Genomic DNA, 15,138 nt, shown 5'->3' with positions numbered 1-15,138 from the left:
CTGGCAGCGAAAAAGGGAGAGATTCAGCCACTGCATGTCCTTCCCTCAACTGTCGGCCAATGACAAGGCCTGCCCTGCCTCTTTCATTGTTTAGGTCAGACTGAAGCCTCTGGGAAGCCTGGGCATGAAAGCAACAGTCATCTCCCATTTATGCATAGCATGTGAAATTTTTCAAGAGGATAAGACAAACTCTTGGATGAAAAGATGTTAGGAACTCAGGAAGCTACCTTATGCCAAGTCAAACCTTCGGCGCATCTAGTTCACTACTGCCTACACTGACAACGACTCTCCAGGGTTTTAGAGAGGGAGCTTTTGCCAACCTCACCTAGAGATGCCAAGGATGGTACCTGGGACCTTCTGCATGCAAAACAGGTGTTCTACCACTGAGCTATGGCCTTTCCCTGGTGGTGATCCATGGCTGCAAGCTACAATGGAGGCAGCATGCCTATGAATGCAGAGAGTTGCTGGTGGTGGTGAGAAGATGCATCTGGCCAGTCCCTGTGAGAACAAGATGCTAAACTAGACCGTCCATTGTCCTGACCCAGGCAACACTTTTTATGTTCCCATGCAAAGGCACCATCCTCCCCACTCCTAACCCAGCCAAGAGCATCTGGGACACTCACCGGTCATTCTCCAGAGATTTGAGAATCTCAGAGCTCTGCTTTTGCCTAGAAAGAAAGCAAGGGGGGGGGGGAATGCCAGAAGGCATTATTAGTCCTTGTTCAGTTCTAAGAGGAGGGGGGAAGCTCATGCAACCACCTGTGTGGACCAGCGCCTGGCTAAGAACCAGCATGGAGTGGAACCTCCAGCCCCTATATAAACTCTCCACCTGAACCAAATCATGGCTGAAGCAACAGGGTGAAGGATCTTGGTAAAAGATAGCGAGAGAAAAACTAATTCTGCTATGAAGGGCCTGGCGTTTCCAGACCACGAATCTTGGGATTTACTTTCAAAGGAAAAATCCTGGACCAATTTTGGTAACATCAGGGATGTCCTGACAGGGGTATTCCTGTTTGACCTCTTAACTTGAGAGCTGGGAACCTCAGACCCAGGGGCTAAATTTGGCCCTCCAAGCCTCTCTGCCTGGTCCCTGGGACTCTCCCCAGCCAACCCCCTTGCCAGCCCTACTTAAATTCTTGAGTGTTTTTGCCTGGCTGGTATGTGCCCCTGAACTCTGATAATGCCTCTTGGTTGACTAGATGGGAGGATAGAGAGCTGTGTGAGAGAGAGAGTTCCAATATATAATTTGCATGTGATGCTCCACCTATTTTAGCCTCTGGCCCCACAAACCACTGGCAAGTGGCCCCTGGAAACCTTGCCAGAAGGAAACATGATCCTCCACCTAAAAATGTTCCCCAGCCCTAACTGAATTCCTTGTCTGGAGTCACACCATCAGATCTGAAAATCCAGTCTTTGAGCCTTGGTGCAATGAACCCAGACTGGGAGTGAAAACAGTCAAGAGTTGCAAACGTAGCTCCCTAGCTCCCGAGGCTGTTTCTCAACACCACCTCTGACCTCTTGTTCTCTTCCAGCAGCTTCTTGATCCGGCCGGAAACCCCTTGCTCCATCTGCTTCAGCTGCTCCAACAGCTTCATGCGTTCTTCTCCCAGGCGCTCCTGGTGCCGGGTCAGGCCCTGCTCCAGCTTCACTTGCTCCTGCAAGCAGAGAGGAGAACAGCATCAAAGGACCGTTTCACTTGATCTCCAGGACAGCCTTATCTCCCACAGAGGCCTCCCTGGACCTTGCGACCCGAGGGTAAGCCTACATCCGGATTCCTCAGAATGGCACATTTCCCCAACCACAATAAGCCAACGTATGAACCTCTCTCATGGGCAGTGGAGGCTGGTCCATCGGGGTGAATGGGTCACTGCCTCCCCAGCCTACCCTCCTACTTGCAACCAGTTCAGCGGGTGGCAGCACTGCCTGCCAGCTTCTTCCTTCTTAGTTTCTTTTTTATAATAATTTTTTATTGATTTTACATAATAAAGAAAAAACATACAGAACATATTGTCCCCCTTCTTCTGACCCCCCCTCCACGAGCCCCCTCCTGCCACAAGAGAGTCCCATGAACAGTGGGCAGTCGAAGGTGGTCTATTTTATAATTGGGTTTTTTCCCACCCCACCCTCCCTCCCCCCAGAACCCCTCCCTGCCACCAAGAGGCTCTAGTATGGCAGGGAGAGATGCAGGCGAGTGTCCACCCCACTATCTATCTAAGCAAACATTATTGATTAAAACACACAAAAAACACAACAACAAAAAACACACATATCCCATTTTCTAATTCATAATTTGCTTGGCATTGTTTTGATGACTTCCCCAGATACCTCCCAACTGATTTTCATTTTTGACCAAATTATATTTTCACAACAGTTTCATATGACCCAATTTCAGCTCATTTTCTTTAACATAAACCCTCTTACAGCTAATCCTTATTCCTAAACTTTATCTCTTTTTCTTCTTCAACATATTCCATCTTTTCCTATCCCCCCCCCTTTTGGCCCTAGAATAGAAGAGATGAATAAAGGCAGTGAGCCGCCCAACTATCTACCTAAACCTAAATTTTCTATTTAGCTACACCTCTGCCTATTTTTCAGACGTCATATAAACATTTTTTTCCTAACAAATATCATATTTTCTCTAGCCTAATCTTTCTCCCAAGAAAAATTTCATATAATTAATCCTTTCTCTATTCCCATATATTTTCTTCTATCCTTAATTATTCCATACCTCCTCCTCTCCCCTAGATTCCTTCCCCCATTTGATACAGCAATTCCGTAATACAATCCAGATTCCATATCCATTTTTCCCCCTGCCCTGCTTAAAGTTCAGAATTTCCTCATCCCACTCCCATTCTCTTCCTTCTTAGTTTCTGGGTGGCCCCTTGCAGAACTGAGCAGTGAGGATAAGGACAAAAGTACTTAGCAGTCTTTACCTGTCATTGGCTATGGCGCCATCTACTGCTGGGCTCCCTGCCTTCCTCCCTACCAGTCCCAATGGGCGACAGTCATCACTGCCTACAGGGCAACTATCAATCCATCCTAGGATGACCTATTTCATTTTCTTTTACTTAGAAATATTTTTGAGCAGCTTAACCATGGAGCAACAGGAGGGTCCGGGGTGGTGGTGGAAAAGGGAAACAGGCAAGATACCTCCTTCATGCTCTGGAGGATCTCCCCTTTCTGGGCATGGCTCTGGTGCATGAGCTGGGCTTGACCTCGCTGCTCCAGATCCAACCAGCGCTCAAACTCCAGCTTCTCCTGCATCTTTTGCTCCTGGAAAGGACCAATGAAGCCTCATCAACACACACATGCAAGCATGTGAACATACCGTGGCTTGTAGTGTTTCTCCCGGTGCATGATGAGAGACAGGGCTTGTGTGTTCATAAACAGCAGATGGAAGTGAACAAACCTGTGTTTGGACTACAGACTGCAGGTGGGGGTTGGGGGTGGGAGCTTGCCTAACTGAAAGCTCACCCACACAAAATATAATAAGGGTTATCCCCCTGCATGTTTTTTTTTTGCTTGTTGTCAACTAGTCTTACAAATAAAGCTTCTTGGGGAAAAAAACCCTCCCAATAGATAATCCCCATAGATGTAGAAATCTAGTATGCCATGGAAAAGCTAGGCTAGATATGCTACTTTTCTTTGGGGGAGGGGGTTGAGCAGAGGAGCATTCAATTGTACGAGCTAACACCTGCAGTTTGAAGCGGTATGGTCCAGACACAACGCTGCCACCTCATCTTCCATTGAATTTTCCTCTCTCCTTCAGCTGCCACCCAGTGGGCAATTAATCCATCAAGCTAGAGCATAGAGTGAGATGGGACAGCGGGGGGCCCACTCCATCAACTCAGCTGGCAAACCAGCTCACTTTGGGCTCCTCCTCTCTCTTTAAACCCTTTCCAAGCTGCTTGTTACAAGAACTTTGTAAGAACTAATGCATGAGCTTACTTCTTTGCCTCTTCGCTCTTCATTCCTTTTGTGCCATGTCTTATATACCTGCAGGTTAAGGACTGATTGCTACACTTGCAGGTTAAGGACTGAAGCTAAAAGAAAGAAGATTCCACCTAATCATTAGGAAGAACTTCCTGACAGTAAGAGCTGTTCGGCAGTGGAATTTGCTGCCAAGGAGTGTGGTGGAGTCTCCTTCTTTAGAGGTCTTTAAGCAGAGGCTTGACAGCCACCTGTCAGGAATGCTTTGATGGTGTTTCCTGCTTGGCAGAGGGTTGGACTGGATGGCCCTTGTGGTCTCTTCCAACTCTATGATTCTACTCATCTTGTATAAGGTGCTCTGGCAACCATTCTGCCTGAAGCATTTTTATTATTTCAATACTTTACACTGGGGGGGGGGGAACCTGTGGTCCTCCTGATCTTGCTGGACTCTTAACTGAGCCAGCATGCTCAATGCTCAGGGATGATGGCAGCTGTACTACAGCAACCTTGAAGGGCCAAAAGTTTTCCCATCCAAATGAATTTGCTAATTGAGGGAACTGAGCCAGATCTATTTTTCTTCAGATGGCACTATCATCATCATCATCATGATCATTATTATATGTGAGCCATTTGTGTACATAAATAATGCTGTCCCACAGAAACTGGGGATCCAGTAAACAAATGGAACAAGCTGAGGGAGCCGTCTGGAGGGCATAACAGTTTCCCAAAAGGGAGGAGGGCTGAGCAATGGAAAATGTTTCTTACCTTCCGCTTCTCGTAGTCCATAAATTTGTTCTGAAAAAGGAGGAGGAGGAGAAGAGTTTGGATTTGATATCCCGCTTTATCACAACCCTAAGGAGTCTCAAAGCAGCTAACAATCTCCTTTCCCTTCCTCCCCCACAACAAACACTCTGTTAGGTGAGTGGGGCTGAGAGACTTCAGAGAACTGTGACTAGCCCAAGGTCACCCAGCAGCTGCATGTGGAGGAGCCGGGAATCGAAACTGGTTCACCAGATTACGAGTCCACTGCTCTTAACCACTACACCACACTGGCTCTCACAAAAGGAGCCTGGATTTAACTGGGTTTAACACAACCCACCCACTCATTCATACACAGACACACACACAGACACACACACTACCTCTCACAGTTCAGAGGAGCCAGTGACCATTGTTAGGGTGCATGTAATGCAGGGCTGGGGAATCTGTGGCCCTCCAGATGCTGTTAGGATGCCCAACTCCCATCAGCCCTTGCAGCCGGCATGGCCAATTGGTCAAGGGCGATGCAAATCCAGCGACATCCAGACAGTAACAGGCTCCCCATCCCTGATTTGAAGACCACTGCCTGCTTCTCAGAAATTACCTGCCACTCAGCCTCATTCTCCGCATGTTTCATGACCATCCTGCTGACTCCGTCCACCGAAGTATCACCTCCATCACTTTCCAACACTGGGAGTAAATACTGGGAGGGAGAATTGTACTCGATTCCTAATTCTGGGAGAAACCGGAAGACAGCACGGGCAGGTCAGTTATTGGCAGGGCTCAGGCATCACACCTAAGTCTGATGCACTGGGAAGAGCACTAAAAATGAGTCAGGAAGACCTGAGCCCTGCTTGACCACCAAATGCATCAAGGTGGCTCCAGAATTCAGCAAGTGCGTTTTCATAGGAAGCGGCCTTATACTGAGCCAGACCGTTGGCCCATGTACCTCAGGGCCATCTACACTGGCTAGCAGCCCCTCTTCCCAATTCCAGACAAGGTTCTCTTCCAGCCCTACTTGGAGATGCCGGGCATTGAACCTGGGACCTACTGCATGCAAGGCAGATGCACTCCAATTGAGCTACAGCCCCTCCCTAGGCCCTTCGTGCAGGAAAGGAAAGAGTCTCTGAGGCAACAGGCACTGATGGGCTGGTCCTCTCCACCCTGCTTGCACTCGGCAGGCCCTCTGCTCTGCTCACCTCCACACAGAAACTGCTGGACGGCCTCTGTGCCAGCGCTGCAGATGTCATTGGACGGGTAGGACATGGACGAAGCATCCAGGGTCAGTGTCTGCAGAACAGACGGAAATATAATTATTTTAGAACGTAGGAGGAGCCTGGCTACTGGATCAAGGCCCATCTAGTCCAGCATCCTGTTCTCACAGTGGCCAAGCAGATGGCCCTATGGCAGGGATGTCCAACACGTCGATCTACTAGTCGACCCCTGCTAGGTTTTTGTAGATCGCGGTCAATCGCTGGCCCCCTTCCGGCCCCGCCTCCTCTCACTGTGCCGGCCTCTATTGTTGCAGAAGGGAAGCTGAGGCTGTTATCTGGCCAGCGACCGTAAGGTTAGTGGCTGCTTCTGTTCCTCCCCCAAATAGGGGGCTTTCCCCCTCACTCAGAAGAGCTTCAAAAAAAGTCACTGAACCCCTATAAAACGGGTCATTCTCCCTCCCTTAAAAAAGCTCATCAACTTTGGCCTGAACCCCTAAAAAAACGGGGGTAGATCACTGCCAGATTTTAATTTTGAAAGTAGTTCGCAGTCTCTCAGGAGTTGGCCACCGCTGCCCTATGGGAAGCCCACAAGCAGCACCCAAGTGCAACAGAAACACTTCCAAATTCTAGCAGTATGAGAGGGAGGAAACCACTTTCTCTGCATCATGCATAATCTTATATACCCCTATCATGTCCCCCTCCTGACACTTACCTGCCTTTCCTCTAAACTAAAAAGGCCCAAACTTTGTAACCTTCCCTCACAGGAGTTGCTCCATCCCTTTTATCCTCCTAGCTGCTAATTTCTGAACCTTTTCTAGCCCTGCAAAATTCCTTTTGAGGTGGACAAAAAAAAACATTCTTTTGAAATGCATTTTAACATCCAAAATGCCTTCCTCGAAACGGATCCCAGGGCAGCACACAATAATGATGAAATGCAATAAAAGGAAAAACATAATCCCTCAGAAAACAAGAAAACTGACTGAAAGGCAGCCACCTAAAACCCAAACAGAACCCCTTTCAAATTGCCCTGGTCAACAATAAAGTCTTAACTAATTGCTGGAAAAATAGCAAGGTGAGTGCCTATCGAGCTCCTCTAGGAAGGGCATTTTAAAATCAAGGAGCCACTGTCAAAAAATCCATGGGTTATCTCCTGAACTAGTCCTACTCAGAGTAGATGCTTTGAAAGGTAACAAATGACTTTGACCCATTGATTTTGATGGGTCTACTCCAAGCAGAACTTAGTGGGCTACAACCTCTTCTCTTTTGTTCAACCCAGAAGTGCAGTGGTCCAGGGTCATGGAAGGCTAAAGATCCATTACAATCCCCCCCCCCAACATGGCCCCAGTCTCCAGTGTCACCCAATCCACATAAAAGGGGGTGTTTTAGCCACTGGGAAGAAGTCTTAGCCTTTGTGTTGATTTGAGCCAATCAAAATGAAAGGAAGGGGAGTCATCTTCTGAGTGCTGGCTCCAAGGATCGCTCTGGAGAAAGCAAATGGGGGAAATTCTGAGAAAGAGTTATGTGAGCTCCACAGTTAAGCATTTAGGAACCCTGAAAACAAAAGCTGCTTTGGTTTCAAGAGAATAGTGTGCAAGTTCTGTTAGGTACAATGGAACTTCCAGGAGAATCACAACTTAGTCACTTTGAGAGAAGATGTTGGACTCCAAATCATTTGCACAGTTCCTACACAGTAAATGGAAGATCTAGCTGAAAGGCAACAAATGAAGATCTGCACTGGTTGCTGCAATCCATCACTAATTATTATTACTGTATAATTATAAAACTGTTGCATTTTAGAAAGGGATCTAGCTGTGAAGGGGTGTGGCTTTGACCATCAAGAAGGGGGCCCTGCACTTCTGAACTGGCCACTAAACTACTGATGTAATCATAACACACTTCAGCAACAGACGACACTTGGAGGAGAGTCTTAGTTGATGAACAAGGTAGAAGTCTTGAGATTCATGCCCTTTGTACTAGGCTAGATTGGCACACAAGCTTCCCAGGAAGAGAAGAGTTCCTCATCCCCATCCTAGTATGATCTGCATGAAGCAAAGCTTTCATTTCCAGCTCCACATGGACCTCTTCCTTCCACTCAATATGAATTTTGCAACTCACACACACAAAGCAAAAACCTCTTTGGGCACGTACCTCCAGTGTTCGGATGTGAGCCAGTGCCTGCGGCAACTCCTGCACTAGGTTTTCACTGATGTCTAAGGTCCGTAGGCTACGCAGGCCACCCAGGGAGGCTGGCAGTTCCTTCAGCTTGTTGCCTGCCAGAGAAGGCAGAATGTGCAAGACGCAGATATTAACACACTTCTTGGATATGTGTGCTTGTGTGTATTTGTATAATGGTTTGCTGATGTCAGAAGTTTCATTTTCCATTCTTTTCCTATCGACCCCTAGAATGCAAAATGCTCCCCTGGGGAAGTCCCGTCTGGTACCAGCCTTGTCACTGCTTGGGCACCAGGCAACAACATTCTTGGTTATCCCGGGCATTTGGGCAGATGCAGGAATTGGATGTTTTTACTACAACTAATTATAAAACTATTTTTATGTGTTTTTATTACTGTGAAATATGTTCCCGTATCCCTGCAGATTGCAGCACGAGGCATTTCCTCCTACCTTTCAGATTAAGCGTCTGCAGCTGGACAAGGTCCCCTATCGAATCTGGAAGGGCCTTCAATAGATTCTTTTCAAAGTTCAGGACCTATCAAGGACAGAGAGCAGAAACAAGAGGGATCGGTCTCCTTCCTGTTTCATTAAGGAGAGGCTGTAGGAGGTTCCTGTGAAATTCAAGTCAGACGGTGCACTTTACAGAGTGCTGAGTCTCTTGAGTTCAGCAGCCTGGTCTGGAGGGCAGGAGACAAAATGTCTTGTTTTGATGACCCTGCTAAAATCTCAAGTGCTAAGGTCCTCAGGTGAGCACTCGTAAGGGAGCCAGCCAGCAATAAATCACACAGAGTAAATTAACTCCTTCTTAGAAGAAACAAGGTCAGCTCAGGGGTGTCATGCCTAATGAGCACAGCAACTCTGCCCCTATGAGGCAGTTGTGGAGGCTGAAGGTCCCCACCTTCCCACAGCTGCCTAAATCTCCTCCTCCCCTAGATTCTTCCCAAGATCCTTCCAAAGCAATCTGAGATTCCGCCAATGCACCTGTCTTTGCTCCTCCCTCTTCGTGCCTCTCCTGGTCCTGGGGGACCAGGGGAAGGGGAGAAGAGCTTGTGGCAGCAGGAGGGGGAGACATCCTGGTATCTTCACCAACCTGACTCCTCTCTGCCTCTTGGTCTCCTTCCTGTCCTGCTTCTGCTTCTACTTCTGCTTCTGGACGTCTCTCTCTCTCACAGACTCTCCCTGCTCACTAGAACCTGTTAGTGCTTCAGCTTTCAACACGTCCTCCTCCAGGCTTCTCCCTCTGACCACGCATTGTTGTCCTACCACCAATCCCTGGACTCTGAAAACTTTGTCCCTTGAGTGCCCAGCAGGTGCCTCCCACTATTCCTCTGTGTCCAGCCAGTCCATGGCAGGACCTTCTCATGGTCCAATCAACATTGAAAGCATTGTTTGTGATGACACAAGAAAGAACCTGCACCCTGATTGTAGCATTCCCTCCCAAGAGAGGTTAAACTGGCTCCCTCTTTGCTATCTTTCCGCCAATAGACTAATACCTTCATGTTTGGATGGACCTCTGGAAACTAAGGTGCAGATGATACTGATCATTCAGCTGCTGTCAGGGCAAATTGGATTTAACTGCTGGTTCTAATTGTGTTTTGATGTATTTAAGCTATTTTTTTAAACTGGTCTGATTTTATTTGTATTTTACAATGATTCTTTTGTATGTTGGAAGTCACTTTGAATCCCAACTTGAGAGAATGTCAGGATATAAAAACATTAAACAAACAAACAGGAATGCCAGGCTCTTGGTATTCATAGAGACCTGGCCAATCAGCAGGTTCCACACTGGCAGCCAGTTCCACACAGGTTTCTCTCTGTTTCTGCTCTGTGATAACTCACCCAGCAAGGCCCTAGCCTCAAGCAATAAGGAGGCTCTCTATTCAACCCCTGGTTTCACTTTTGAGGGGCTAGTCTGAGCCTTCAAGGTCCCAAAAGAGATGGAAAAGTTCCCATACTTTCTGAGTCACCACACTGACACTGCATACGAGAAACAATTCAGAACAGGATTCTCCCCCAGGATGTATTTTGTCTCTTTTACCTGGAGAGACGTCAGTTGGCCAATATCAGGAGGAAGTGAGGTCAGCTGGTTGTCATGTAGATCTAAAACCTGGAAGGGCAGAGAAGGAAAATGGCCATTCATTTATCTGGTAAGCCTTCATAGCAGGGCTGGATAAGATTTTCCCCCTATTGAGGGCCACACTCCCTCAGCACTAACCTGATAAGAGGTCAAAGCCAGTGGAGAGTAGACCACTCACTTCTCTCCCTGTCTCTGACAAACTGCTTCCTCTTTCTCTGTCTGTGGCACCCCCTCCCTCCCTCCCCTCTCTCACACACATTTCTCTGTCCCTGACATCCCCTTATTCCTCTTTCTTGGTCTGCGACACCCTGCTTCTCTCTTCCTCCCATTCTTCTCTGTGTATCTCTGACACCTTCCCCTTCTCTCTCTGAGGTCTCTCATATATTTAAACAAGGCATGGAACAAAATCACATTGGAATGGGACCTGGTTTCAAGAGTCCCCCTTCTGTCTACACACGCACAGTGGTTCTGTGCCTTCTTCACTACCAGGTCCAGAAGCTTCCACTCAATTATTCCTTCCTACCTCTTGAGTCATTTGCAAAGAGAGAGGGAGATAGAGTGTGTGTTTCAAGTTACCTTCACAGTTATGAGATTCAGGATGCTACAGGATTTAGGGGTCAGAGATGTCAAGCAATTGGTGTGAGCAATCAGCACCTAAGCAATGAAAGAAGCAGAGAGGATACTATCAGAGTGATGCTGGGAGCCACAATCAAGGTTTGTTCTTGGCTAACTCACTTGTGGTTTGCTTGGAGAGAAATAAATGGTGAACCTGGGTTCAGAGGTAGCGCTAACCCAGACTTGTTTCCTGGGAGTGGAGACAGAGGGGCAGAGGGAGTGAGGTGCCTGCAATTTCAGTGCACCCATTTAAATCATGGTTTACTGCTACTACGATTTGGGAAACCAGTGCAATAAGTGATCTGCAGGGGGAGGCAATAAATAAATTGTCCTTGACAGCAGGACACTGTATAGGTTTGGGCTGCTTTTGCTCCCAGAAAAACCTTCCAGGGTGTTTGAGGAAAGTTAAAACACAACAGGGAGAGGGAATCGCTACACATTTAAAAGCACATTGGCCAGGACTCAAAGGGCCCCATTTCTGACTATGGACATATGAGGCTTTGCCTGTTGTTTGAGGCCACCAGCCATTTCTTGCTCTGCGTGGACAAGAGGGTTCTCCAGCCTCATAAATTGTTTAGCAGGGGAGGACACAGGAAAAGTCTGATGCATAGAGATGCCACCACCTAATTTTATGATACTGGCCTGTGTGTCAACATGGATTTTTTCAACCTAATGCTCTCTGGGTATTTTGGACTACAACTCCCATCAGCCCCAGTCAGCAGAACCATTTTGGACTACCACTCCCAGCAGTCGTGGCCAGCACTGCCATGCTGGCTGGGGCTGATGAGAACTGCAGGGCAAGAATGTATGGAGAGCTTTTGCCCATTGGACAAAGCCTGTACTAATCCATTGAAAACATGTCCCTTACCTTCTTCTGCAAGACTTTACAGGTCGCCAAGGCTCCATACGGAAGCTAAAAGCAGGCATAGGACAAAACCAAATGCTGGTCAGATAAAATGTTATTGTGAGGGAGGGGGGGGGGATCAGAAAAAACACACACAAAAGAGATACTTTATGCAAGGGCCATTTTGACTTGAGGCACATTACTTTTATTTATCAGATTTATAGGCCCCCCCCATTTTCTGCCCAAAGGAGCCCAGGGTGGCAAACACAGAAGCACTATAACCATTAAACCATATAAAAGCAATTGAAATGCAAATGCAGATGAGGAAAGATCTCTGCTTTAGAAGACCCTTCAGCCCTCCAGATAATTGTTGGACTACAACTTCCATCATCCCTCACCACTGGCCACACTGACTGGGGCTGATGGGCGTTGGAGTCCAACAACGTCAGGAGGGCTGGAGCTCCCAGTCCTTGATGTCAAGGTACAACACAGATCCTATGGTGATGGGTGTCAAGCACAGTTATTTACACATTTCTGCCTCTGAAACAGGCGGAAAGAGGAACCCGCTCCTGCATAACATCTTCTGCTGAAGGATGATAATAAAAGGTATCACTCTTCAGAATGTGACACCACAACCCAAAGATAATGCCCAAAGGATGGGGTTTTTTTTAGTTCCAAAGCAGTGCCCAGAAGTGAAACCAGCAGAGCTTTTGATCCTTAACTATCACTGCAAATAAAGTACTTCTGCATGCAATGCATAGTAACTGTGGAACTCCCTCACACAGGAGGCAGTGATGGCCAGCAACTTGGATAGATTTAAAAGAATATTAGACAAATTCATGGAAGAGAAGGCTATGCATGGCAACTAGCTGTGGGGGCTATGCTCTGCCTCCACAGTTGGAGGCAGTAATGCTTTTCGATGCTGCAGGAGGAGTGAGTGCTCTTATGCTCAGGTCCTACCTGCGGCTGTCCCATTGGGGCATCTGGCTGGCCACTGTGAGAAGAGGATGCTGGGCTAGGTGGGTCATTGACCTGATCCAGCAGGGCTCTTCTAAGGTTCTGATGTCAACAGCATATCTCCCACCCAACCACTTGGCCAACATCTGGGAGTCAGCATCACCAGAAACGTACCTCTAAGAGTTCACATTTGGATATGTCAAGTATATCATCAGCTCCGGCTTCCTTTGCCTGTTGAGAGACAGACAGGTGAGCTGCATTTGCAAAAATCAGAAATGAGATGGTTGCTGGCCTTATCTTAATTGCTCACTGAATGTAATCAAAGTAATATATAAGGTAATATATATTTAGGGAGGGGGGGCGCGAGTAAACCTCACTGCACCCATGTTGCTTACAAGTCTCCAGTTGTCAGCGGTGTGCTCCACCCAAAAACTTTGGGGAAGGGCTGTAGCTTGGTGGCACAGCATTTCTTTTGTATGAAGAATGTCCCAGGTTCAACCAGGTTGGGTTGGGAGCATCCCTTCTCTGAAAACCCTAGAGATCCACTGCCAGTCGGTGCAGACAATACAGATGTGGTGTCCCAACAGGGTGAGTCCCAATCAGAGGTGGGTGTCATGCCTCGACAGTGTGACTCCTCATCAGAGAAGGACCAGGAGGCTCCAGCCTTACACCAAGCCCTGGGTCAGGCTCCATCTGGGAGTGAGGAGCAATGAGGCGTAGGACAGATGACCAGCACCAGGGGTGAGCTTGGCCTCTGGCATTGTGTAATGGTGTTGGTAGCTTCTTCACAAGTCAGCAGCTCCAAACCCCATGCTTGGTTTTTACAGGGTTTTATTATATACATATGTACAAGACAGAGCATCAAAAAGCATGACTGCACTAATCTGATTCAGAATCCGGAAGCGCCTCCCTTCGTGACTTCTGCCAACATAGCCCCCTGGGCACCCTGAACCTCCTCCATTGGTCCGTTCTCTTTCCCCGCCTCCTCTGTTGGGGTGAGGGTGCTGGTGGAGCACCTTTTCCACTAGAGGGACCTGCGCTGTAACTCCTGGAGCCCCCCCCCCTTGAGTGCTTTGGTCCGCCCTCTGCAACTCTCCCTCTGGAGCTCTTGTCTCCTCTACATCCCTACGGGTCTGCATCTCCTCCTGAGCCCCAGTCCCACCTTCCGGAGGAAGCTGCCAGGCAGCATCCGAGAGCCCTCGCTCCAATACACCAGGCTCTCCGCTGACCCCTGGTGGTCCCGACACATTGAGGCTGAACATGTCTCAAGCCCAATGGAAAGCCTTAAACACCAAGTCCATCTGGAGAAGAGCCCAACTACAGGCAAGGTCTCCTTGGGATGTAAGACCATCTTCTCAAGCAGACTCCTGGACAGAAGGTAGATGATAGGATTCGGCTGAGCTCGAAAACCAGCCCAGGGCTGGAAGAGCTTCTAAGAATGTCTATATACCAGCTCAGTGCCCTGCCTGCTAGCCAGGGCCGACTCTAGGGGTAGGTTGGGTGGAGCGGGGCGCCAGGCCGCGGGGCCGCCCACCAGCCGCGGCAAGAAACGGGGTGGGGCGGGGGCGCCGGAGCGATCTCCGCACCACAGCGCCCGGGCACCCATCATGCTTAAGACGGCCCTGCTGCTAGCCAAGCTTCTGCCCAGGCCAAAGCTGATCTTGGAGTGCTCTGACATTGCCTCTCACCTGATCCTTGTTGGGAACTCTGCTGGTTTGGTTCCCCACTCCTTTCCACCAATAAGAGACTTTCCACCAATAAGGGGCATGTTTTTCTGGGTGCCTGTGTGGAGTAGGCACCAGCTGATCCCCGGTGGGTCTAGGGCCTGACCCCCCTAACCCCCCCCCCTTAGCTGCATCATCCCAGAGTTGGTATAGTTTTATGAAACAAATTATCACATGGCGGCAGGGTTTTTATACTGTGGATCTGCTACATCCATCCAGCCTGCTTAGGATTCATCTGTAACAAGGGACAGAAAAGACCAGGTGATGACATTCTTTCAGGGTTCCAGGAGATTCCTCAGACCTTAATGGAGCCCCCGCTAGCCTGATCCCAGCAGCTGGCCCACCTAGCTCTGGTTAACTTACCAGGCACATTTGGTACTCAAGGCGCTTGCGGGCTTCATCGCTGGGTTTCCTTTTACGGAAGAAGAGCGGCATCTTCCTCTTGTCTTCCCTTTATCTCCAATTCAGAGATGGAAAAAGGAAACGAAAGGCAGGTAGGCAACCACAACCTGAGCAACAGGAACTACATCTCTGTCAGTCTGAGAAGAAGCTGCTCATGTCAGACGAGTTCTGCTCAAGGTGCTGCCCTCTGGAGAAGCTGGGGGCGGGTGGGGGGAGAGAATAAATCAAAACACATTAATGAATTTTCTTTTTAATAACCCTTCTGTAGTTCAGGGGTGAAGAAGCCTTTTCTGGCTCAAGGGCTACATTCCCTTGTGAGGAACCTTCCAGGGGCTGCCATGGTGGATGTGGCCAAACAGATACCACTTGTGACCTCCATCACATAAAATTGGCCAGTGGGTGCAGAAAGGCCTGGCTTAAGGGGTATGTGGCCTGGGATGAGTG

At 48.4% G+C, this 15,138-nt stretch overlaps 1 protein-coding gene across 2 annotated transcripts in view; it reads right to left on the bottom strand.

The window, feature by feature from the left end:
* LRSAM1 (leucine rich repeat and sterile alpha motif containing 1) overlaps window positions 1-15,138 on the bottom strand; it is a 32,825-nt gene that overhangs the window by 15,641 nt on the left and 2,046 nt on the right. For both annotated transcript variants that reach the window (XM_060270660.1, XM_035112671.2), the window contains exons 2-14: window positions 14,656-14,890; window positions 12,743-12,799; window positions 11,636-11,680; window positions 10,729-10,806; window positions 10,114-10,182; window positions 8,526-8,610; window positions 8,052-8,173; window positions 5,889-5,979; window positions 5,294-5,424; window positions 4,696-4,725; window positions 3,151-3,273; window positions 1,516-1,655; window positions 624-668 (exon numbers count right to left, since the gene is read on the bottom strand). In XM_060270660.1, coding sequence (XP_060126643.1) covers window positions 624-668; window positions 1,516-1,655; window positions 3,151-3,273; window positions 4,696-4,725; window positions 5,294-5,424; window positions 5,889-5,979; window positions 8,052-8,173; window positions 8,526-8,610; window positions 10,114-10,182; window positions 10,729-10,806; window positions 11,636-11,680; window positions 12,743-12,799; window positions 14,656-14,727 — 1,088 coding nt within the window. In that variant the 5' untranslated portion in view covers window positions 14,728-14,890. The remainder of the gene's footprint in view (window positions 1-623; window positions 669-1,515; window positions 1,656-3,150; window positions 3,274-4,695; window positions 4,726-5,293; window positions 5,425-5,888; window positions 5,980-8,051; window positions 8,174-8,525; window positions 8,611-10,113; window positions 10,183-10,728; window positions 10,807-11,635; window positions 11,681-12,742; window positions 12,800-14,655; window positions 14,891-15,138) is intronic.

This window comes from Zootoca vivipara, chromosome Z, assembly GCF_963506605.1.
Source record: "Zootoca vivipara chromosome Z, rZooViv1.1, whole genome shotgun sequence".
NCBI lineage: Eukaryota > Metazoa > Chordata > Lepidosauria > Squamata > Lacertidae > Zootoca > Zootoca vivipara.
This window is presented reverse-complemented; position numbering and strand designations above follow the sequence as displayed.